General features: G+C 39.0%; 1 protein-coding gene across 1 annotated transcript in view; it reads left to right on the top strand.

The window, feature by feature from the left end:
* CRB1 (crumbs cell polarity complex component 1) overlaps positions 1-24,421 on the top strand; it is a 99,448-nt gene extending 75,027 nt beyond the window's left edge. Inside the window, exon 12 of the mRNA XM_051804263.1 lies at positions 19,620-24,421. Within this exon, the coding sequence (XP_051660223.1) occupies positions 19,620-19,835 (216 nt within the window). The 3' untranslated portion in view covers positions 19,836-24,421. The remainder of the gene's footprint in view (positions 1-19,619) is intronic.
* Positions 24,422-24,778: the final 357 nt, after the last annotated feature.

Raw genomic sequence — 24,778 nt, 5'->3', positions numbered from 1 at the left:
TAGAAACTTGATATGAGTGTACATACAATGTTAAATACAGGTTTTATATGAATTTACAGCAATATGCAAGTTATTAATCTAGATTATATTAGCAGAGTTCACTCTTTTACTGAATACACTCACCTGTAAATGAATTCTTTCCTTCCTCTAATGCCTTGTCATCATGAAACATTCCCTGACCTCAGAAATGTTGCTCCTTTCCTCTTTGTACTTCTGTATCCTCAACTACATCGTGCACGTGTACATAACTTTCCTACCTTTATACACAAAATAAACCTTCTGCCTTTGTCTCTTTATGTCTGCTCCTCATTTTCTGCTGTTGACTGTTCATTTGCTTTCAGTGTGCCATGTTTCTGAACACTTGCACTTCAGAGGAACACCACACAAAACCTGAGGCTAATTCATCCCAGTGTGTTCTCCAGGAGGGCTGGCACTGCAAGGTCAGGCAGGTGCTTCCCAAAAAAGCTCTCCAGCCACTTGAACCACCCCAGCTGCAGTGCTGTGTTACCCCTCAGGGCAATCACTTCTGCCAGGTAGCTCTTGGTACCCTACAGAGCACAACTAAATTAACAAGCCCCCACAGCAACAATTCAGAGAGGAGCAGATTTTATCCACACGGCTTAAAGTGACTCTTATGGCTTTGCTCCTCCTTAGGCACAGCCAATACTGAGAAAACTGATGGGCTTCGCAAGGTCTTTGCTGCCCAATTTTTGTTAGGTCATCCCTTTTCACTGAGCTATCGTGGCCCATAGGCTGGACCTGTCACACTCAGAGCTCTTCCAACACACCCAGTGGAGAACACACTTGATATTTTCAGTTTTAAAAGTTAAAAAAATAAACAAATTCCAGGTTAATTTAAATACCTTTCTTCTCTATTTTTTCAAGAGATACAGGTGTCAGACAACTAAAGGGAAACAGGTCTAGAAGCAAACATTAAAAAATAGCTGGATGAATATTAACTCTAAGCACTAATCTTTTTGTAAACACATCCATTTGCTAAGATTTTTTGAATTCAAGGGCTTTAAAAAGCCATTATTCATATTTAAAATTAAGTTATAACAGCAAAATCTTCATACATCTCCAATGCTGCAATTGTACTGCAGATCTTTTGATGGCTGATTTTTTTTTTTATTTAGAACATAAACTCCATGTTGAGTTCATACTTTTGTGAAAACCTCATTATTCAACAAAAAAAAAAAAAAAAAAAGGAAAAAATTAAAAACACACTCCTACCACTTTGGGCATTGAGAAGAGCTTGGGAAACCATCATCTTAATATACTCAGAATTAGATGAGGGACACAAGAGGTATGGTTTGTGATGCTCAGTACTGGTATTATCTTTAATGGATCCCTTTATGATACTACAATTCAAACTGTTTTTCAGATGCCAGTGACTGTCATTCAGAAAGCTGGGTAATGATAAGTAACAGTGTTTGGGCTTGAGGTAGAATTAAGATTCCTAAAAAGAAAGGAAAGACAGCAGTGATGGAAGGGAGAGCAAAGGGATTTGCATCAGCTGTGGGATGAATGAAAGCATATTCTTTACTGTGTTTGGCAAACACACGAGAGGTATTCCACTGAGGAAGTATATACAGGGAATGGTAGATTTGCTTTATTGACCATTTCTACTTCTGGCCCTTACAAAAACAGGCTCTGACTGACCCTCCTCTGCAGGCACAATCTGAACTCTGCCAGCAGTATCTTATCACAGCTTTAACTAGAAAGAGCCCATGCGTTTGTGCATTTGAAAATATCCTTGATGATGTATACTTTTTTAGATTCTCTTACTCCCAGATTACTGAAGAAACTAGATCCAATCTTTTACTCAGTGTATGTGAACCTAAAAATGGGAAAAAATCTGCTTTGAACTAGCAGTGATGAAATAAAGTTTCATTCTTTCGTTGCAAATATTTTTCCTGGCCTGATAGCCAAAAGTTCAGCCAAGAGGGCACTTTATTTGTATCTATTAACCTTCAGCATTTGAACTTACATATTTTAATCTTGAGTTAGTGATTCTCCTAAAAAGAAGGGAACTTTCATTTGCAATAAATTATTCAAAATTTCTACTTCAAGAACCCCAAAGCCTGATCCTAAGAACTATATAACCTTAAAAGGCAAAGAAAAAAAACCCTTCAACAAATCTTTTTTTCTGTGTTACTGAGACTACTATTACTTTAAATAGATTTCCAGAGAGTAAAAACAAAAACCAGGGTTTGGTTGTTCATTTTACTTTGTGTTTGAAGCGTGCCCCAAGGCCCCATTAGACTCAGGAGCATACCCTGCAGCGCTGTGCTCTGCTGGTGCTGGCAAAAAAGCACAGACTTGGTGAGCACCTCCCTCCGTAGTTTGAAATTGTTTCTTGAACATGGTCATCAGCAGCACCTCTGGGACAGCACTTCCTCACAAAGCACACCCTCTCCTGTTGTACGTGTGAATCTATGTGATACTTGAAAAGGGGTGCTGGATTTCATGTCTCAGAATTGAAGTTCTCTTTAGTTCACAGAGCTGCACCACTGTTGCTTTCATGTACACTTCCAGCTGGTACCAATCCATCCTCCTGGGCACAAGGACAAGCATCATGCACTGGAGGTTACGATTCACATTTAATGTCATTAAAAATACACTGATAAGCATGTAAGGTATGTTCAATATTGAATCTAAATTCAATAAAACTCTCTCAGGCTTCCATAGCACAGACACACGGAATTTTGATTGAATCTGCTCTACAATGATTAGCTAATGTATTCATTAACTGGAAGGGTTAGTAATATGAGCGTAGTAAATGATACTTAATTACAATAATTAATGCCTGGTGATTCATGAATAATGCATTCAATAGCTATTTACATATTCATACTTATGAGGCTATTAATGGATAATTATCATTTAACTAAAAGATGTGGACATCGGGAATGTAACAACTAAACTGTTTTCCCCCAGTCTCACCATGGCTTCACCTGTATGTCTTGCTCTTGTATATATCTTGTATACATATGTATACATATATATCTTGTACCTCATACACAGAAATATAAACAGTACATTATTTTCAAGACCTATAGAGCAATCTTATGGCAAATACAGTCATCCAAGTTAGTTTCCACACTGCACCAGTTCTGAGCCAGTATTCCCATCAATTTCTGTCTTGAGACTGCAAAAATTTGAAAGCACTCTGTTCTCTTTGTCATCAGTATAGATTTGTTCTTGTCCTGAATTTATGCTCTTTCCTACTGCAGATGGTTAAGACACTTTCATACTTCAGAGTTTGTTAATTTGTGAAATTAGGGTAGCAATATTAAAAAAATAGGGTAGCAATATTGGAAACAACTTCATATTGAACAATTCTGCCCCAGATTTATGCTCACATACATATTTCAGCCTCCATGTAAGCAAAGAAGTTGCTAGACCTTCCAGTCTTAGAGAAGACTTTAAGAGCTATATATGGACAAAAAATACAACAGAAGATTTTAAAAAAATTCATATTAAAATATATCTTAAGGCAATACAATATTTTTTATTCTTAGTCTAATCTTGAATGCTCAATGTTGACAACACTAAGACAGTAATATTCAGCTGCCAGCCTCAGGAGTCTGAGAAAATGTAGAAGTAAAGCTGTACTGCCACCCTGATTTTCAGACAAGCCACTCACCTACTGCACCTCCACAGCACCTGCTGAGGAGCTGTGGGTGCCCCAGCTCACTGACAAGCTTATTGCATCTGTCACAACCCACAGAAGGTGAGCAGAGGGTCTCACCATGCGTGGAGGTCAGCTCCAGCTTCTCCTCGTATAGGGCGGTCGAACAACCCAGGACTCCAGGAAGCAAGATCAGGTCAAGCTGTTGGGGAGCATCAGACTGATGTCTTAGTAAGTGAGCTCATTTGTATCTTCTGTCTTTTGCCTTCTCCAGAGCTCTTGAAGCCTATTGAAAAAGACCAGTATGTACAGTGTAATATTTTCAGCATTAATCCATTTTTCTGAAATTCCCTGTCCCACGTAGCTATTTCCACTGTGGTTGAGGTGCTTGCCTTGTGATAATACAACCTCATGAAATCAGGGGTATTTGAAACCACTCATGAGTGTGCTCTAACATCATACTGAAGCCAGCAGTGCTTAAGCAAAAGTGGAGAGAGGACTGAACCCCAATTCAAAACTGAAGCCCTCAGCTTCCAGCACCCATGGTCAGCACAGCCAGTCCATGACACATTCCTGCTGGCATTCCTCCCCAGGCAAGCCTTGGGATAGCAGAACTATCAATGGGCAGAAGCTCTCTCTGATAGCTCTGCTATCAACTTTCCTGACACTCTGAAGACCTAGACAGGGAGCAGACTGGGGAAAGGAAAAAAACAATCTGGGCCCTGGAACTTCCATCCTGTGAGGCTGCTACTGGAAGCATAAAGGGTATTTCCTGGTACTTCTGATTTACCCTCTGTAGCACCTTACTTTGAGAAAACCCTCATCATGGCAACTGTTTGGAGAAAAGGACTGTACAGCACAGATAAATTTAATACAGTGTGATGATAGGCTATTTAAATAATATTATTCAATCATCTGTAGTAAATTTTTGTTATTTTTATTAGCCTAGCAGGATCAGCGTAACTGAGCTGGGAAAAAGCTGGAGTTTATTTGGTTCCACGTCATTCACGTGGTTGTAGATCACCCATCATGGCAGAATTGTTACCACTGACAGTAGGAGCCAGGGAAAGCTCAGCTTTATTCCTGTGCCAGGTCAAATGTGGGGTAAGAAGAAACATCTTTAGATTTGTAAAATGAGCGGCTCTGCTCTGGAACTCATTGGAAATGCCACAATGCCATTTTTACAGTTGCTTCTCAGAGCAGAACAACGCCTCAATACCCTCTGCTATTTTCTATTAGTCTGTATTCAAAACATAGGATTTAACTAAAACTTCTAAAAGGATATTGCAAGGAACCCATTTAATGTGTGTCACAACATAAGGTACAAAAGCATTAGAATGCAAAGACAATAAGGTTATCTGATGTGTCTTAGCTGGGAAAGACAAGAAAGCTCTTCACAAGGCCAGGATTACTGCATGCATCAGTGAGAAGCAGTTGAATATTTAATGTGCACGGTAAATATAAGCAGAAAAGGGAGCCCAGATGACATATGACAGCATAACACTCTGCAGTAGAGGAATCAGCTCAAGTACAGGACTCACATAACATGTTTACTATTCAGACTAACACATTTTGTCTGTACACCATCCTTTCTGTTGTAATGGCATTGTCTTCCCTTTTCTCACCTTCTGATGTTTTCCCTGTAGACTCACATTCACATCACATGGGCATTTACTTCAGTCATTGCTCACTTTATAACACATTCATGCACTGCATGCATTGTTCAGATACTAAATTTTATGTCCTTTTTTTTTCCTCATATGACTCATGGGACAATGTCCTCTTCTCTTTCATCTTTTTTCCCTCTCTTCAAATAATGTAGCACTGAGGGAAGATACTCTGAAAATTGTTTTAGAACAATTGTTATAAATATAAAAAATATACTCAACTTTTCTAACTTTTCTCTTTTTTTCTTTTTTTTTTTTAAAGCAGGAACAAATACTTTTGTCTCTGTAGATTATCTCTGCAGATAAACAGTAACCCTGATCTCTTTTTAAGGACTATCTAAACATGAATGAACATTTTGGTAGTTCTGGTGTTTCTGACTATTGCTGTGATCCAATGCTGAAATCTTATGTTTCCATTTACTTTGCTTCTTAAAATACAGTTGATAAGAAAATTATTTTGCTGCAAGCATTGAAAAAATCCTTTGTTTGTATTTTGGTGTCTGTTTTCCACTGAAAATGGAAACAAAACTATGTTCAGCAGTAATTTTTAAAACTTGTTTTTTAAAAAAGCATGGATTTAAAAAAACCGGATATATAAAAAAATATGGATACTGAGTGAACCAAGACCATAAATCTGTTTTAATTCCATAAATTCCAAATAGCTAAATTGACCAAAAGTTTCTAAAGAAAAGCAAATTCAACCTCCCTTTCAAGCTGAAAAATATAATCTGGGCTTTCACTTGAATACTCATGAAAAGGAAACTGGGCAGAAGTTAAGGAGTATGAAATGGAAAAGGTAAATTATAGTGAGTGTGTGGTAGCAGCAGTATCTTGGGATTCCATGTTTGCCCTCTTCTCTAAAATCAACAGAACTGAAACATAGGTGTGAAGTTTTACAGGGAATTTATCATTGGATTAGGACCAACGTGGTTTCAAAGGAAGCTCATTATCCACCATTACATTAGAAAGAACAAAAATTACCCTCACCTTAGTAGGATGCCAGACAAAAGGTAATTATGGAGATTTCCCAGGTATGACAGATTAAGCACTTCAGAAAATCTACCCATTATTCAGGTGTCTGGATGGGAACCACAGTCCTTGATTTGAAACCCTGCAAATATTTCTTATAGGATAGTGCTGATGCCTTGGAAACTAATCATGTGCTTAAGATTACTATCAAATGTCCATAAATTATGATGCTTTCAGATAAAACAAGCTGGCATGTTAATCTGCCTAAGTATCTCTTGATAAACTCTGCTTGTAGAGTATATTCTTCTGCAGACTGTTTTTCATTTCTTGATATGAGACTCCATTCCTAATAACGTGTGAAAAAAATTAAACACTTTGTTAGGTTTATAGAATATTTTTTCCACTAAAAAGAAATAAAATAATTCCTGTTCCAGAGGATCTGAAAAACATACTGATTTCAAAAGATCAAGAACGTTTATGTGTTTTGATACAGAGCCATTTAAATGAGAGGCAGAGCTTGTTATACAAATATCTGAGCTTTTTACCAATCTAACCGTGCAGCAAATACAACAGTCCTCAAATGTATTCAAACAATATTTGGTAGAACAGACTATTCACTTTTCAAGAAGAATAAGAGCACTGAAGTAAAAAATGTGATAATGCTGTAATTTAAGGACAAGAAAATCAGCAGCTTTAAAAACCTTTGCAATTTTTTAGAGTGAACAGATTCTGCACCACTGCAGGCAGCTTTGGTTGTTTGTGGTCCCTGTGAAATGCTAGGGTAGGGATTCTGGTGATTCTCAAGTACATTAATAGTTTGAGGTCTAATGTATCCATTACAGAAATAAATGGGAATATTTCTCTTTCTGTCTGGTGCAGCACTGGTAACACTTATGCTCTGTGCTCTTCTTATCCCCCAAGGGACAGGACCCTCTGTTCCCTCTTCTCCAAGCAGTAATCATTTCCAGGTGAAATTAAAGGTGTAGTTGCTTCCCTCCTCATCCTGTAACACGACTTTTTCTCCCCTGTTGACTTTTTGCCAGTTATCCAGGAAAGGGATGCATGGTTTGAACACAGCCTGGCTGACACCTAGGACCAGCTAATCCTGGAACACAAAAAAACCTAAATCAAAAAACAAACCAAAAACAACCTCCCAAAACCACATCTTTTGTGTGGTTTCTTTCAGTTTGTGTTCACAAAGCCTAACATTTAGTCCTCTTACCTTGGCTAACCCTAATCTCTCAGTGAAATGCCAGCATAGGCATCCAACTCCTCCACAGAGTTTACACAGTGATGTAACTGTTACCTTTTTTATCCCAAAGCTTACCATTTGGTGAACTGATCAGCATGTTGCACAGGAGAGCCAGATAAGACACCGTGCTGTGTCTCATGGAAAAGTCCATTTGGTCCTTTCTTATTTTATTGTTTCCTTTAATCAAACACAAAACTCATTCACGCCAAAAGAAAATGTTTGGTTTCTATACGTATGAAAACGTAACACATCCTTTCTAGTAGACCTAAACTCTCTAGTAAAAAGTGGTGTGTTCTGCCACTTTCTACAGGTTTGGAAGTTATCATCCCCATCCAGAATTTTCCCCATCCTTCCAGTAAGCAATATTGTCAGGGAACCTCACTGGTGCTGAGGATCTTGGGGAAGCCAGAGATGAGTCCCAAAAAACCCTCAGTGCAGCCAGTGTTACCTATCATTACTGGAAACTATCAAAAAAGGTACTTCTGAAGGAGATCCTGGAAGCATAAAGTGATACTCAGGGAAATGAAATTACACAAATAGGAAAATTGTAAGTAAAATGGATTTGTAAAAATCAAACAGATGGGGGCAGTACTGAACACCTGGGCTATATCTTATCACAGTAAGAATAACTTCATTATTTTAAATGAATGCTTATGGCACATCTGTAAGGCACAGAAGTGTTATTACCTTGTTCTTCACTAGGAACAGGACAGAGAGACCACAATCTACTCAATGATATTTTAGTCATAACATTTTAAAATACTAAAGCATTATTGGTATAACCTGCTGGTAAACAACAGTCTCCAAAACAGTGATGTTCTCTAGATGAAGTAGGCAGGGAAGCTATATTTCCATTCAGTACTCCCTTGGAGAAGCACTCAGGCTGGTCAGAGTGCAACTGGCCTGGACTCAGAACTCTGAAACAACTTATTTCACCTCAAGAAAATTTTGAGTTGAAAATTCCTAGCTCATGGTCACTGCTTTTCTATCCTCTCCCAAAACTACCGAAGATGGAGGAAGCAGGGGTATTCTTCCAGGAGAAAACACTAATGTTTGACACTTCTGCCAGAATTATACATAACTGGCTTTATTTCATGGTTACCTTACTGATATTGAAATACATATGAGATTGGGAATATTTTAAGGAAGCACGTAAGTATCACTCAGAAGAATAACTCGTAGCCAATAAAGAAGCATCTTGGAAATCCCTGATTAAATTATTAGTTGAATTAAATGGCTTGTTTGTGGTATAAAAAGTAAAGATAGCCAACAAGCAAAGTGTCAGGTCTGTGAGACTTCACGGTGGAATTTTGACAGAGGATGAACTATCTCCAAACAGTGCAACGTAAGCACAGCCAGGTACTTTAACAAACTGTGGGTCATTGTTGGCTTGAGGCAGTTACAGGTAAGGAGACTGATGGAGCCAGATCCTTTCAATATCTGAGAATATGTAGAATCAAAGCAAGACCCTTCAGCAGTCTTTAATCTGTAATAGTCCCACAGAGCATGGAGCTGAGCCCTCGGGCACACAGGAGTAAGGAGTGCACTCAAGGGCATTTGCCCAAGAGGACTGACTGACCAGTCAGCCTGGGAAAAAGCATCTGTTTTGGTGCTCAGGCAATAAATAACAACAGGTCAGTTCATGTGGAAATGTGAGTTTAGACTAAGTTTAGACTGTAAGCCTGTAGCAGGTACATATGAGTGATTTTTTGTTATCAGTGCAAGTGCAATATTCCTGTGGTTTAAACAACAGAGAATGCCATACTTCACTCCAAAAAAGAAATGTCATACAGTAAAATGTCTGATTGCAACAGCTCCATGAAAGACTACCTGTCAGGCTCAAGTTTTCTTGCTCAGGGCTTCATGCCTCAAGTGTACAAACACCAGCTAGGTAGAGATTGGAGGGCACACCCTAAGCCAGACCTTGCTAGTTCTCATTGCAAAGGGAGTGCTAGAGCCTGGGCAGGGCTGCACTGCCCTGGTGTGACAGACCATGGGTACTGTGCAGGCAGTGTTTAGGCAGGATGAACAGATTAAACAGATTAAATTACCATTTCCACCATGGGTTCTGTGACTAATCATTAGCTAATTGTGTCTTTATTTGATGCTTCAGTTTCCCTCTCTGACAGAAGGCCTGCTTTAAAGGGGTTCTCCAAACTGAAAACTGCTATTTAAGAAGTAAGGCATCAAGGATGGAGCTGAGAAGGAAGAACAGCTTAGGCTGCCTGTTCAACAGTGCAGAACTCCAGTATCTGACATAGGTGGACTCAAAGGGGGGTTGGATCAGAAATACCTTACACCTGCAGGATGGATTTTGACCTGACTCCATGCACTGTAGAAAATGCTACTTTCAGCCTGTGTTGAGGAGATCAGAATTAATCCTCTAGTTAGAAACAGAGTGATTTGGCTTCATGGTCAATATGCCCTTTCTTGGAGGATCAGAGGTAAATTCAGTGAGCTGAGTCAGCAGATTTTTTTTCCTATCCCCAGTATGATCTTCAAGAAAATCTTCTGAAAGTGTAGGCATTCTTCTTAAAAGAAAGACATTGACAAGGCTGCCATTTTTTCCCAGCACATCAGAGTAAAACTCTCTAATCTGAAGTACAATGTATTTTCTGTTAGTTATCTTTAGGTGGCAGTAAGGTAAAAGCATGGAGTAGAAAGTTGAGAGAAATCTCTACCGCATTTTAGAGACCTTTTCCTCACGTACTATGCTAGCTATACCATAGAAAGGGGCTTTCTAAAACACTTGCATCTTCAGCAGATATCCAAAAATTAATTATTACAGTTGGCTTCATCCAGTTCACAGTCAGATGCAAACCTGTTGAATGCCAGTGCTATTAACACAATAACTAGATACTATATTAGGTATGCAGTACTTGATCCAGGAGTCCCTGAGGACAGTGGTAAGGTTCACAGGTAGAGAGACACAAACCCATATGATTCTATCAACAAGATGGAAGTACACTAACCAAAAAAAAAAAAAAAAGCCATAAGAAAAAATAATCCACCAACAAATGACAAGTCTAAATCAAGTTTAAACAAGGTTTCAATGAATAATTACTAACATGGAAGTTTATAATTTTTTTCATTTACACTTTTGCTGTATGCATCTCCAGCAAAGTCTGTCCTGAAGCTAAACCATAGTGATGTTGTCTCTATTCAACTTTCTGGTAGAAAAAAAAAGCCAGTAGGATGAAACTACACTCAAAGTTTTTATCGAGGAATATAATTAGCTAAGTAACGTGACAGTGTCACATAGCGTGCTAAGGCAAGTATTATGTAGCCAATAAAGGTCTATCTTATACCATGAATATTTACAGTTGGAAGCACGAGATGGCTGCAATCGAAGTGCTGCACCCAGCAAAGGCTAGATGCTGACTTGATACCTTGTTGTCTGACAGTGTGAAACAGTCAAATAGCTACTTACTTCATCACCACTTGACAGCATAATATTAATGCTAGGTAGCAACACATGGCTGTTTTGCAGGAGATTAGCACCAAATACAGAGAAGAATTTCATGGAACAGTTTTGAGATTGTAGGCTTCTCCTATTAGCAGAGAAGTAGGGATGGAAAGTCTCTGGCAGTTACAAAATCAGACAGAAATCAAAATGATCTCTGCTATATCATACACTGCTGACCCACCTAGTACACATCACTGGACAAACAGAGCAGTTTCTTATTCCCACAGAAAGTGGAAGGAGACAGGGCTGAGTTTCAGCACAGGTTGCACCTATGCAAGAGAACCAGGACTTGGGGGCAAGAGGATCAGCCCCTGCTACACATTGTCACAGTCAGGAACCACAGCCCACAGAAGGTGGCTGCACTTGTATGTGGTGCTGGTCTTTGATGGGTACTTGGTGCTGTTCTCAAAGATCTGATTACAGAAATAAAATTAAAAAAATCCACCTCTAACATCACTAATTAAGAAAGAGATCTTTTATCCCAACTGCTGTGTGCTGAAAAGTGGAGTTTTGAGCAGCTCCAGGTTGTGCACAACTCAGGTTGTGCAACTCAGTTAAAGTTAACTGAGATTACTAATTCAGAACACAGGAGAATCATGGTGAAAGAAATACACATGGATACATCAGTGAGGAGAAACAATAGTCCACACAGATGGACTTTGGGCTTCCACATTGCATATTCCTCAGCAACATTTCTATAGTTTTCCCCCCTTAAACAGAAAAAAAAACAGAATGTAGAGTGAGAGATAAAATATACATGCAAAATTCAGGAAAGCAGAAGTTTGCAGTAGGAATGGTTTAGTTGCCCCCTTGACTTAGCTGTTGATACCCTACATTATCATTTCCTGCCCCTCTTATCCAAATACTGTCATTCACATCAGCTCCATCTTGAGTATCAAGACATCATCCTCCACATGCTGGTCTGATCAGCACCTATGGAGTCAATGAAGAAAGCAGTTTTGAAATCCATTCTTCTATCTCATTATTTTAACTATTTCACCCTGACTACTAAACTGCTTTTCACCTCTTTTCCTCAGGAACTGTCCTGCCCTCATCTTCAGGGCTGTAGCATCTTTTTATAGTCTTCTTCTGCTTTAGGATTTAATCTACTGATCCCCTTACACCCACTTCACTCTTCCATGAAGCAGGATCGGACTTCCTCAAAAGGCCACTACTGTGTGTTCTCCCAAATCTCTGTTCAGGAGTCATTTCTGCAGTGGTGACTACAGGGATGCAGTAAACTCAACCCAGCTACACGCAGGGTTACTGACAGAAAGTTACTGTTTTCAGTGATAGTCTTGAGTTTAAATATCATCCATTCCTTCCTGCAGACGCTTGCCTGAGAAGGATTTAATCCACCACCAAGATTTACTCATATAGAATCTGCTGCCTCAAAGCTGTAAAGTAGTTATTCCCTGTGCAGAAACACCACCTGATGCACGGCACTGTCAGCCATGTACAAAAATAATTCTATATGATGCCCCAAAGCATTTCCCAAACTGGAAAGGGATGTTGCACCCCAGAGACTGACACCTTTACTAAAACATTTGTCTAGTCAGTGTTATAGCAACTATGGGACAAACTCCTCCTCAGCATGGTTTGCCTGGATTTGCACCAGCTATAGATTCCCCCTCTTATCCTTTCAGATTGCAGCAGATGGTGAAGTTCCTACACCAGAGGCTGTCGATAGAATTTTAAAAGGCATCTCATAACAACACATTGGAGCTGCACATTTAATCTGTGCTGCACCACCGAGATGATCTTAAAAAGAGCTGGAGAACCCTTACAAAAATAGCACTGGCAGTTGCTGCAGAAGCTATCAAGGAGTCTTCTCAAAGCCCACAGGTTAATGAGAGCTGGCCTCCCAAACTGCCACCCAAGTCACTTCTCTCTGTGTAACCAACAGTGCTGTCTAAGAGAAAAGGCATTTAATACTTTGTTCTGTGAGATACTAATCCAGCAAAATATTTGATGGAGATTTTAAGGGCCTACTTATGTACTTCTGCCTCTTTTAGGTCCATGGCTCATGTACAGTACAGTGGCCAAAACCAGAAATATTATTCCATCTGCCCAAGACAGACCATCCAGACATATTAAACACCACTGTTTTCATAGCTGGACCACTTTCATTAAACAGTTAATACAAGTCAGACATCAATACCACAAGTAGTTAAAAAAATTACAGTTACTGTATGTAGCCTGTTCTTTAAAGGTTAATTTCTAAAAGTGAGCTTCCAAGTTGGAAAAGCTACTTGGCCAAAAGGCTAATATTGTCAATAGGCCATGTAAGCTGAACATTACTGCATGTACTAGCACTGAGGAAGGGGCCAATTGTTTTGATTTAAACACAGCACTATTTAAAGTGATCTAGTAATGGTCTTGGAATCTAATGTGGGGAGGAGGAGGTCTGGGTATGCCAATCTGACTGGAAGATCAAGACTAATGTGAACAAACCCCATGTTTAACCAAAGTCCGCTTTACAATTTAGTTGCAACACTTCAGAGAGCTCCGTCTCCAATCTCCAGTTTCTTGCTCCACTATAATTAGAACAAACTTCCTCGTTAACTTCTGTAGTGTCACAACAGAGCAGCTTCATGTGCCAGGAGGGAGGCTGTCAGAATTTCTTAATGAGGTACGTTCCTTGCAAGCCCAGTTAAATCCTACACTTCAATCATCTCCATCTTCATTTTCTCACAGAATACCAGAGATGTAATTCTTCCTTGATAGCAAAGATTGCATTTTTCTGATGTATAACTGGTCAAGCTGGATGATCAATTTATCATTATAGCAGCTAACATGAATTCTCTCTCCACTTTTGCTTTGATTTCAAGAACTGTCAGAAAACTAAAAGTTGACATTTTCCAGGAAGAAATCAATTAAAACTGTCATGTGTCAACTAAGACAAACTATTCAAACTACATTTTATAAAATATATATATATATATACCACACAGAGGTCATTGTGAATGTAATTTCTTCAGAGACATTTTAGGAAAATATTCAGACAATAATCCAACAGATAATGGAAAAATAAAAAAAATAAATTACTTACAATCTTTCTTCTTCAAGGTGAACTGCCTATATGTGTTATACTGTGGATATTCTGCATACGTCAGAAGTTTTTTCTTCAGCAATATCCATAGGGGTACATACAGGACTTGGGGTCTCATTCAGGCCCTCCACCAATGGGATTGTATTTTCCTGCAGATATCAGGAAAACAACTCAGACGTTGATGGTAGAAACAGCAATGGTAATAATGGAATTTCAAGATCTACAACTCTTTATGTCATATAGAGAGATTTTTCAGAGGACTGCAGAGGTAGGTGAGGAACAAGAAGGATAGCCTCCTCTTAGTGAACATGGTGTCAGGGAGAAGTTCCTAAGATGTGGAGGAAAAAAGCAGTCATGCTTGCCTTGGGGTGTTACTTTGCATGCAGAAGGCACCACAGCCAATATGTGGCAACTATAGGCCATCCTGAACTGGACCTGAAGTCTTCCTAGGTCTGTTTTTAACTCTTGCTTTCTGCTTATCAGTTATCCTTTATGAAATAAACTCAGCACATCTATGGGCTTTTTAATCAAGTAAATGGTTTTTCTTTGGCTGCTCACTATTACCCCTATACGCCCCCAAACCTTTCAAAGAAATTCTGACATGGATTAGGACCATTCAAGCCAATCAGCCCTCATTACTATAGCAAATGGTTTTGATGTGGGGGCAGTAAATCTGGATGGCATGGATCAGATGTTCTTATCGGGAATGAAGTGATAACCTTGTGAGTGGTGTCAGGACTCAGGATGCTGAGACTTTCCCAGCGAAAGCTCCGGTGCTCAAGAGCAGCTGCAGAATTCCCAGAAAGCCCTGCACGTGGCAGAGAAGGGAATTCTCCAGGGTTTGACAATCCGTGTATTTTAAATCTTGTGTTGATGTCTCTGTCTGGCGAGGAATCCAGAATGAGGCACAGTCCTATGCGACTGCTGAAATGAAAGCTGGCTAATTCTTAATGCCCAGCAACAGAGGAATGCTGCTGCTTTCAGAGCACGTCGTGCCTTTCACATCCCAAAGACACATCCAAACCACACTTTCCCACGCAAAGCTCGTGCCCACGCAGCAGCGTCCCAAAGAAGAACACCCTGCTTCTCTCACACCTGCAGGGATTTCTCCACCAGCACCACAGCTCGCTCTTCTCTCTCCCTGATCTGGCTCAGCCTTGGTGTCTCTGGCCTTGCTTCTCATCCCTGTAACGACACAAGGGAGGATTAGATCAGCTAAGTCACGCTGAGGTAAAACTCACTGGGGAAGAGGCCCTGTGCATTTGGCTGGCTTCCTCTCAGTGCAATTCCACTTGCCTTTGACACTTGGCACACATGGAAACGTTCATATATAGCAAATCCCTAATGTTCCCTCTTATAAAATGACCATTTCGGGGACAGCTGGTTTAAAGATAAGCATACATATACTAGATTGATAAATGCCTCTGAGCTTTGACTTGTGAACTGGGCCTTCCTTATCCAAACTGTTCATCTACAAAGCAAATCAAGGAACCAAAGTGGAACAATAAATCTATTTCAATAACCAAATGAACAGCAAAACCCAGTCCTACAATGGAGTTTCACTCTATCCAAGAATTTATTTTCTCTAATCTAAATATTTTAAAAAATTTTAATTTAATAATTAGAATAACCCTAAAAAATTAATCAACTTTGAAATGAAACTGCCACTGAAAAGCCAAAAGACTTGACTTCTAAAAAAGAGAGATTTTTTCCTACATTTCTTCCTGTCTTTGCAGATGAAACTGTTCACTACACGAAAACTCAATTCAGTAATATTTTTTCTTTCTTTTTTTTTTAATTTTGCCAAAATACATTTGTCTTGCTCCAGTTGACATTCAAAGACATATAAACAGAACATGCTACATAAAATAACTTAGTGAGAAGCAGATAGATCTTTTAGTATCAGCAGACTTCATTTTGCTGGTATTACCATGGGACATGACATCATCTTGCCATCAGCATCCATTACCCACTAAGGATACAGCTTTTACTGACAGCTCCTCTATATCAGGGGCAGGGGAACTTTCACGACTGCTCTGTCACCGATTACCTTTTAAACAGGCTCATAAGATAAATCAGGTTGGAAGAGCTCTCAGGAGTTCTCACAGTCCAGCCTCCTGCTCAAAATGTAATGACAATCTCTAAGGCATTGCCCAGTGAGTTAATTAACCCTCCTTCATTTACCCTACATATATTTAATTATTCATAAGCAGTGCTGAAGTTACATTCAGAAATAGCTGTGATCACCATGTGGTATTTATTAGCAAGAATTCTTTCTAAAAGGCTATCAGCAGTCTTGCGGGTTTTTGTTTCTGTTTTGTTTTGGGGGTTTTTGTTTGTTTGTTTTGGGTTTTTTTTGTTTGGGTTTTTTTTTTTTGTGCTGACACAAAATAGTTTGTCTTGCTCTGTTCTTTCCTTTCCTGGGCTTTCTCCTTCTGCTTTTGTATCTCTAGGCCACAGAATATCTCTGGTGTGGGTCTCTGCCACAGCTTTGTGATAAAGACACCAAAAAATTGTACCTTGCCATGTATCAACCAGTCAGTTCAATAACCAGATCTTAACTAGTTCATGTCAGAAAGGGAATAGCAGCCTGTGTGATCTATCGAGGGGGGAAGCAACAGGCAAGGACTTACCAGAAAAGCCTGAAAGAGTGATATGGGACCTTTAATTTCAAACTGCATTTTTAAAGCCCGGTCCCTACCATTATTCAAAGTACATGGTAGGGTCAGGGACAGAAACCCCTTTTTCCACTGTCTCAGCAGCACTATGTTCCTAAAAATGCTGCTTAATCCTTTTCTTTTTGGGATCACCTGTTAAAATCTAGTCTATCATCATCAACAAATATGCAATGAACAGACTCTGAGATGACGGGGGACAGAGCTTTTCAGATTTTTTTTCCAGATCAGCCAGCTGATTTTCCAAATTAATTTAACTGTTCAGCCATTAATTACTAAAGAAGCAGTTGATTTTGATGGGACCAGACTGCAGAGCCTTCTGGCAACTCTTGTTAGCAGTTCAGTGCAACTGCTAAGGGGGCCACCTATATTGTAAACTTCAGCAGTGAGCTGTGGGCTGATAAACCAGGGGACAGCACTTGCATGGTGGAGAGGTTTTGATCAATACAATCTATCTAAAAAGATGAAGAAAGGGTCCTTTTTTCATATTAAAAAATTACGAGCAACATAAACACAGAAATAAAGTTAGTTTATGTCCTTGCTCATGGCAAAAACCCCAGTTGTCTAGATAACAATCAGTGGAGTAACTTCTTTTACATAGTGGCTCAGGATGGGTAAGGTTTCTGTTATGAATAATTATTGCAAAATGAAAAAAAGCCTTGTTATGATGATTTTAAATTGAGAATGAGGTTTAGATATGTGACTGCATTTTAACAAGTTACAGGCTTTTTTCCCTCTCCAATTCTTTGCATAAAACTTTTCTTTTAGAAATCAAATTATTTTGAAGGATATCATAAATGAAAATGTCTCCATAGATACAGACATGCTTAACAGGAATGGAAAGAGCATAGACTGGAAAACAAGAATAAGTTCAGACATTTCACGTACCACAGACAAGGCAATACCATCCAGTTGCCTATGGTACTGAATTTCTTTCACAAATGTTCTGTTCAAACCTAGGATAGAGTTAACTTCGACTATCTCAGTCCTCAGTTTCCCAGACCAGACAATGAAAATATAAGACAGCTTCTGAGAACAAAAAATTGCATTAAAAATTTGCAGCATCTCTGAGAGAAGAGGAACAAGGGTCATAGTTTAACAGAGTACAGAGCAAAACTATGATCTCAAATATATCTGTAACACCATCCAAAGACAAAATGACCTTCCCAATCCAATACTACTTAATGGACCAACATGTCTTATGCCACCTTGTTTTACAGTTGGATTCATGTGGTCTGCCACCTGCACTAAATTATTTCTATTGGGAAAAATTTTTTTTAAATAATAGAGACCATATATTTAGCCATCAAGGACAGAGGAAAACATCCTAGTCGATCATATATCCCCTAGAGAGAATCCCTGAGCCAAACTTGCTTTTACTATTATAGTGGGACCTTTTACATCAGTGTGGAGTTGGAGAGAGTTAAAAAGATGAAGAATTGTTTTAATGTTTTCCCTCTGGCATTGTTGATCTCCTGCAAAGGCAGGAGTCCAAGTGATGTACACACACCAGCAGCAGCCACTTTCCAGTGCACCCATCGCTGAATGCAGGATCATCGTCGTTCTCTGGACTGTAACTGCCCTTCCTTAGAAATGACGAGTAAGCAGGTCACTAAAATACCCTGTAGTACGGAGCATCTAACTGGGAAACGGGCTTTGACCTGCTCTTTCCCATTTCTAGATATTTTGGGATTTGAAAGTTCAGCCTGAAGCACACATTCATCTCGGGCAGTTCAGCTGTCACTCATAATACAAATCAAAAGATGACAGATGGCAGAATCTGCCCAGAAGTTCAATTCCTGCTGGGGTCATTCTGTCCACAGTGACCACTTTTCCACACTAACCACATCACTTTTTTGGCTCACCTCACCATAAGCATTTTTTACACATGCAAGCATATACATAGATGTGTATAAAACGTTCATGTACCAACCATAAAGTTTCTCTGGTCTAAAGCTTTTCAACTGATAGATTTCTTTATGTGCACTGTGCCTTCTGACATTATTACCTTTCCCACTGCCACGTGAAAACTCAAAAAAAAAATTTAAAAAAATCAGAGCATCCTTACATTCATCCTGTATTGTGCTGCTTGTGTTTCTGTAGATGAAGCTATGAAGCCTGTATGTGGAAGAAGAGCTGGATGAATATTTTAAAACATATTTGTGTAAATGTACTGATTAGTTTCTCATGCAATAGATTTTAGCTGTGCTCCCATGCAGCCTTTATACATATATCATGCAAACAAGCTGATAGAAAAGTTTACTGGCAGGAATGCCTGTAAAAATAGTACATTTTACAAAAATATTTATGAAAGCAAATTTTCTACATATAATCTATATATATAAATATATATAATCTATACATATAAGTGTGTGTATATATATATATATATATATATATATATGTTTGGGGTTTTTTCACATAAAATTGACTCCTCCAGCATGAGAAATACAAATGCGGCTGAATATATATCCAGTCAAATTAGCTCATGTTTAACTTGCAGTAGCAAAGACCAGCAAGAACATGTTCACAACCAAAACAGGAATAATGTATTATTATTTAAGTGAATAAACAAATAATTGCTGAATTACTACTATAGTCTGCAGACATATTAACTTAAAAGTTATTTTCAAGGTAAGGAAGCTGTCAAAAGAAATGGGTCATTGCATGAAATTCATCCAGCTCTGCCTTGAATACTAAACATCCAGCACCACGTGTGTATCTTTCTGGAGCCCAAAGAACAAAATCTGGTGGGGTTAATGCACTTCTCTACTGCTTCAGCAGTAGCTTCTCTGTGCAGAGCCCTATCCATAGAGTGTTTTTTCTTTTCCTTCCACGGTAGCTCAAGTGTGTCTCAGTATTCTCTTGACGGAAATTATATTGCAATTATTTCAATCCTTCCAGTTGACAACTGACTTGATCTCGAACATATTCACCTCCATTGGCTCAGTAACGCTGGCCTTGTTATTGATCCTCTTCTTGGCAGTTGTGGTTTCAGTCATCGCTGCCAATAAACGGGCGACTCAAGGGACCTACAGCCCCAGCCGGCAGGAAAAGGAGGGATCCCGGGTGGAGATGTGGAACATGGTGCAGCCACCGCCAATGGAAAGACTGATTTAGAAGACAGCAAAAGTACTCCTCCATCCTGGAAGATGGTTGAAAGGGGACAGTGTACATATGTTAGATACATTAATTTTCATTCTGATATCAGAAATGTTCGTTATAAATATTACGATGACTTTGGGCTTTCAGTGTTTTCCCTTTAAGTTCAATCACACGAAAATTCTTTTAGCATTTAAGTGACCAATGACATTTATCATTGCTTTGGACCAACCCGTCCAAGGACAATTTTTATTTGCACTAGCAGCTCCAGCCTTGATAATCAGCAGTAGGCATTACAGACAGTAATGGCTCCTGGGATACATGTAAGTGCCTGTCTTGGACACAACACGGATAACAGCTCCTCGTTTGTGCTCTTCTCTGACTGCCTAGGAATCACTGCTGCAGAAGCTGATGCAGACAAATCAACCAAGCCTGTACAATAAAGACACTGTAATTCTGTTATCAAAGGGTTTAGTACTAGAGCCGTGTCTCAGCATATCTACTTTCATCTGTTAATCAGGGATTAAAAGGAAGCTGTGTGAAAACTCTCCAAAATAAATGCTTCAAATTTAATTTTCTTTCCTCCAGTTCTTTCACTTTATCTGCCATCCCTCCACCTTCTACCGAAATGAAGGTGAAATGAATTCCAGTTTCCACAAAAGCACATATTTCTCTGAGTATAAATGACTGTATCCTAAAAAATCCAGTGGGCACAACCCGACCTCTTAGGAACATGGAATCTAAACATCCTAAACAAATTGTGGACATCCACACTACTGCCTTTTTCCCATTACAATATTACCTGATGGTCCCTTTTAGAAAATTATTGCTTCTCACATTGCAAACATACACTGACTGCCAAAAAGCATGCTCAGAAACATTTCCCAAAGCTCATGGAAAAGAGCAGGAAAGAGACAGAAGTGGTCTACAGGTAAAACACTGGCTTGAAAACAATTACAACAAAGTTGGTGCCTCTCCTGATGCTCAGACTTCTCATATGATCATGGGAAAATAAATTTTTATGTCTCAATTTTCCTCTTTTAAAAGAGATAATCCCATTTAACTACCTCATAAACCTCAGCAGCACAAGGGTTGCTTTGTTGAAAAAGAAACAAACGCATAAAACATAATGGAGAAGCTTGTAATGGGATAGACATTTACATAGATGTAATATAAATTACATTGACACAAAATGTAATGAAATAGACATTTGGTGCAAAGGAATCTTGTCATGAAATAGACATTTGAAAATGTAGATTAATGGTTGGACTCAATGGTCTTAGAAGCGTTTTCCAGCCTTAAAAACTGTACCAAAAATACGTGCCAAAACCACACCCAAGTTAAAGGGGTTTTTGGAATGTAGGGACAAATTTTAGCCATAACTCGGGCAGGTTATTTTCAGATGTAGTCAAGAAATTAATGTATAAACATTGTTTCCACACAAACTGAACCCACAATAAAGAGGCGACAGAGTGGAAGGTCCATGATGGCATTTCCTTCTTCCTGCACTTCAGCTTACGTGTTCTCGCAGTTGTGAAACATCCCAGACAGACACATCAAACCCCAGATGATTATTCCAGGAGTTGCATAATAGAGTATGCACATTCAGTACCCAAGAATTTAACTCATCTTTTTAATTAATGATCAATTCATAATTCATTTTGAATGAGCCCCTTAAGGGATTACTGAAGATCAATGCCACTCACATTTATTTTTGTATTAGATGAATAGCAGTAACTATGATAGTAAGCACACTCAGGATTTTTTGCAGTCCTCACCAATATCTTTCAAAACAAGGGCCTACAGAAAATGTAAGTAGATGGTTGGATTCAAGCTGAGTTAGAAGCACAAAATGTAGTCACAGCGAAAATGCACAACAGATTTTATTCCAGACCAATTTACAGCTTTACTACTGAAGCTTATTATATTAAATGCAATCGTTGTTGTACAGCTGCAGTCTAAATTCAGAGAGTTCAAATGACAACTAAGAATGGAAAAATAAGTTACTAAAATTATGATAAGAGACAGCAGAAATTCAGGGTAGATCTTTTCAAAACATAGCTTCATGTAATTATGGATGCAGTAGATTTAATTGAAACTTTTGATTTAACCCAGCTTTTGCCCTATGAGACACTGAGGCATAATAAAGAATAACAAAGTTAGTTAGGTGTGATCCTTTCTAGAAAGATACATAAACATTGGGAAAAAAGGATGAAATTAACTCAAAGAGTTTGAAGCAGAAGACACCAATTAAAAGAGAGAGTAAAGAACAGTGTGTGAGGATGAGAGACCACAAGCAAAGCAGGAGTGATTACTGTGGACTCAAACACACGGCTTTTGCCTCAAACAAAAAAGCTGTGAGAGACCCAAAGGCAAGGCCAACTCTGCCTAGAAAGTGGCCAAGTGGGCAGAGACACAGGAAGCTGTGACAACCTGAGGGGAAGCAGTGGGTGAGTAAAGAGGAGATGGGGAGCGCTTGGGGACAGCAAGCTCTGAACATCAGGGCAAATCTAGAATTAGGCACAAGCAGCAGAAGCAGCATTGAACTAGTAAATTGGATACAAAGACAACGCTTCCACACACCTGCTTTATGTTCTTGGTATTTTGGTCAATAAGTTTAAAGGAGAAATAAAATTGATAGAGATCTCAGGGAATAGCAGAGATGAAAAAAGAAAACCAGAAATTAAGCAATATCTGAAATAGCAGTAAAATGGTTATAATAAAGATGTGACTTTGAAGTTTGCCCTTCTTTGAACTGGATGACATCAGCAGGTCCCTTCCAGGTTAAATTATTATGTGATTCAAAGGAAAAGGACAAAAGAGAGAAAGCAGCTAAAGATGGAGGCAGTCTGAATGGAACTTGAAGGAAAGCATTATTCTTCACAGGGAAAGATAGAGCAAGAATAAGGGAGTAGATGGAGAGTAAATCTGCTCTTCTCGATGGTTTGACTTTCTGGATGAAGTTTTGGAGACAGTAGAAAAACACTCTGTACAGAGGTAGTAAAATACTCCAGGAAGTGTTGCTGCAGATAGAATCTATAGGGCTGAGCAAGATACCCAGGAGCGTGTACAGAGTAAGGAAAAGGCAGAGAAGATGAAAGCCTGAAGACTTTTTATACAGACCAAAGAGAGTTCTGGAGGAATGTGATCCTAGAGAATTAAAAAGACACACATAAAAGCACAAAAAAAGGGAAAAATCTCACAGTGAAATACGAGTGTGGTTTGTAGAAGGTAAGTCAAGGAGACAGAAGGCAGGGGGAAAACCTTTAAACTAAGATTAGAGTAAGTTGTGATTGCTGTCAGTCTCAGTGGAGAGGAAGTGATAAAAATAAGAGTGGTGGAAATTCATAGAAAAATGAGAGAAGAAAAGGAAATCAAAGTGAATGGCACTTGAGGGAGGTGGAGGCAATCGCTGATTGCAGCAAAGGTGAAGCTGGACTTTCACAGCAGTGAGACCACAGGAAGGGGAGGGAGAATGATGGTGAGTTAAGAATGAGAAGCAGATCTGTGTAAGATTACTTAGAGGGAGCATGTTTTACTTCAAATAGGGATTAAAATGTGAAATATTCAAAACTCTATCTATGAAACAAACAGGAAAAGGCCCAGAAGGCAACAAACGTCAGTTCCGAATACACTTTCTGAAAAGCTGAATTAATGAAGCAACATCCAAAGGCAGCAGGGAGGTAGATGCTGCAGCTGGAAATGCTCAATGGCAGCCTGAGAAGCACAAAAGTCCCAAAGCTGTCGCCACATGAACATGCTATAGCAACCATGAAATGCATGGTTAGGAAGACTGACCCTTCCGGGCCATATCTCAGCCAGGGAACAACAGTTAAACAGGTGAGAATACATTGTAGAGAATGTCTTATACCATCTTTGATGAAATTCAACCCACAGATTAAAACCAGTATAGCAGATGTCAAACTATTTTCTGCTTCTTAGCCCAGGAGTATAATAAAATGTGTATTGAAGCACAGACGTTCAGGGAGGAGCAATCTAGGAGTTGTGGAGAGCATTTGTGCTGCTATAAGGAAAAAAATAGTGAAATTGGCTTCTGGTTCCCCCAAAAGCACTGATAATCTCCAATAATGTGGAGGTATCTCTATATAAAATATTTAAAATATTTCAAAATTACATTTGTTTAATCTACTTGACTCAAAAGCTTCAAGTTAAATAAATCATTCATGATCACTTGCAACTTATCCCTTAAAGAAAAAAATGCTCAATATACTCCCAAATTTTACACATTTAAACTTTCTCTTCGTGTCTAATAGCCTTACAAAGAAAGACAGGGTGCTATGTTAGAGCACACAATCTGCTCTGCACCAAACCCCTCAAGATACTCAGAAGCAGGGGAAGGATGAAACTTATCTCCCTTTCATGGTCCACTCCCTTTTCCCTTGGAAAAAGGTGGCAATCAGCCTGTGAAACAGTGAGCATTACCTTGCATTATGTGCCTTCACCATTTTATGTAAAGTTAACTGTCCCTTCTCTATATGTATATAGTATTTTTATAGTTTAGATGCTGTATTCGTATTACTACTTCGCTATGTACAGGATCAAAATGACCAACAAATAAAGATTATATCGAGCCACATGCAGCCTGGGTTTTTTTTGCTTTGTGGGATTATTTCATTATGCAATTACAAAGGAAATTATGCCCAGGCCAGAACAGTATTTACAGTTTAAAAAGTCAAATTTGCATTTGGGATCAAGTGATCAAGAAACATTTTCCATGCTTGGAAATGAGATGAATGTGCTTTGTGCCGTGGTCAGAGCTGCCAGCCTCAGCACTGCAATGTGCACCATCCACTGTCTACATCCACACTGACCATCTACTAAGGTGGCACAAATCAATAGAGCTTCATGGAACTAATTTATACAAGCTGAGAAGCAGATGCTCTGTTTTTGAAATTACTGCTGTCTTTCCAACACTGTGGAAACAGTGCAGGCAGAAAAAT

The sequence above is a fragment of the Manacus candei genome, unplaced genomic scaffold, assembly GCF_025592945.1.
Source record: "Manacus candei isolate 608988 ecotype Guabito, Panama unplaced genomic scaffold, ASM2559294v1 h1tg000005l, whole genome shotgun sequence".
NCBI lineage: Eukaryota > Metazoa > Chordata > Aves > Passeriformes > Pipridae > Manacus > Manacus candei.
This window is presented reverse-complemented; position numbering and strand designations above follow the sequence as displayed.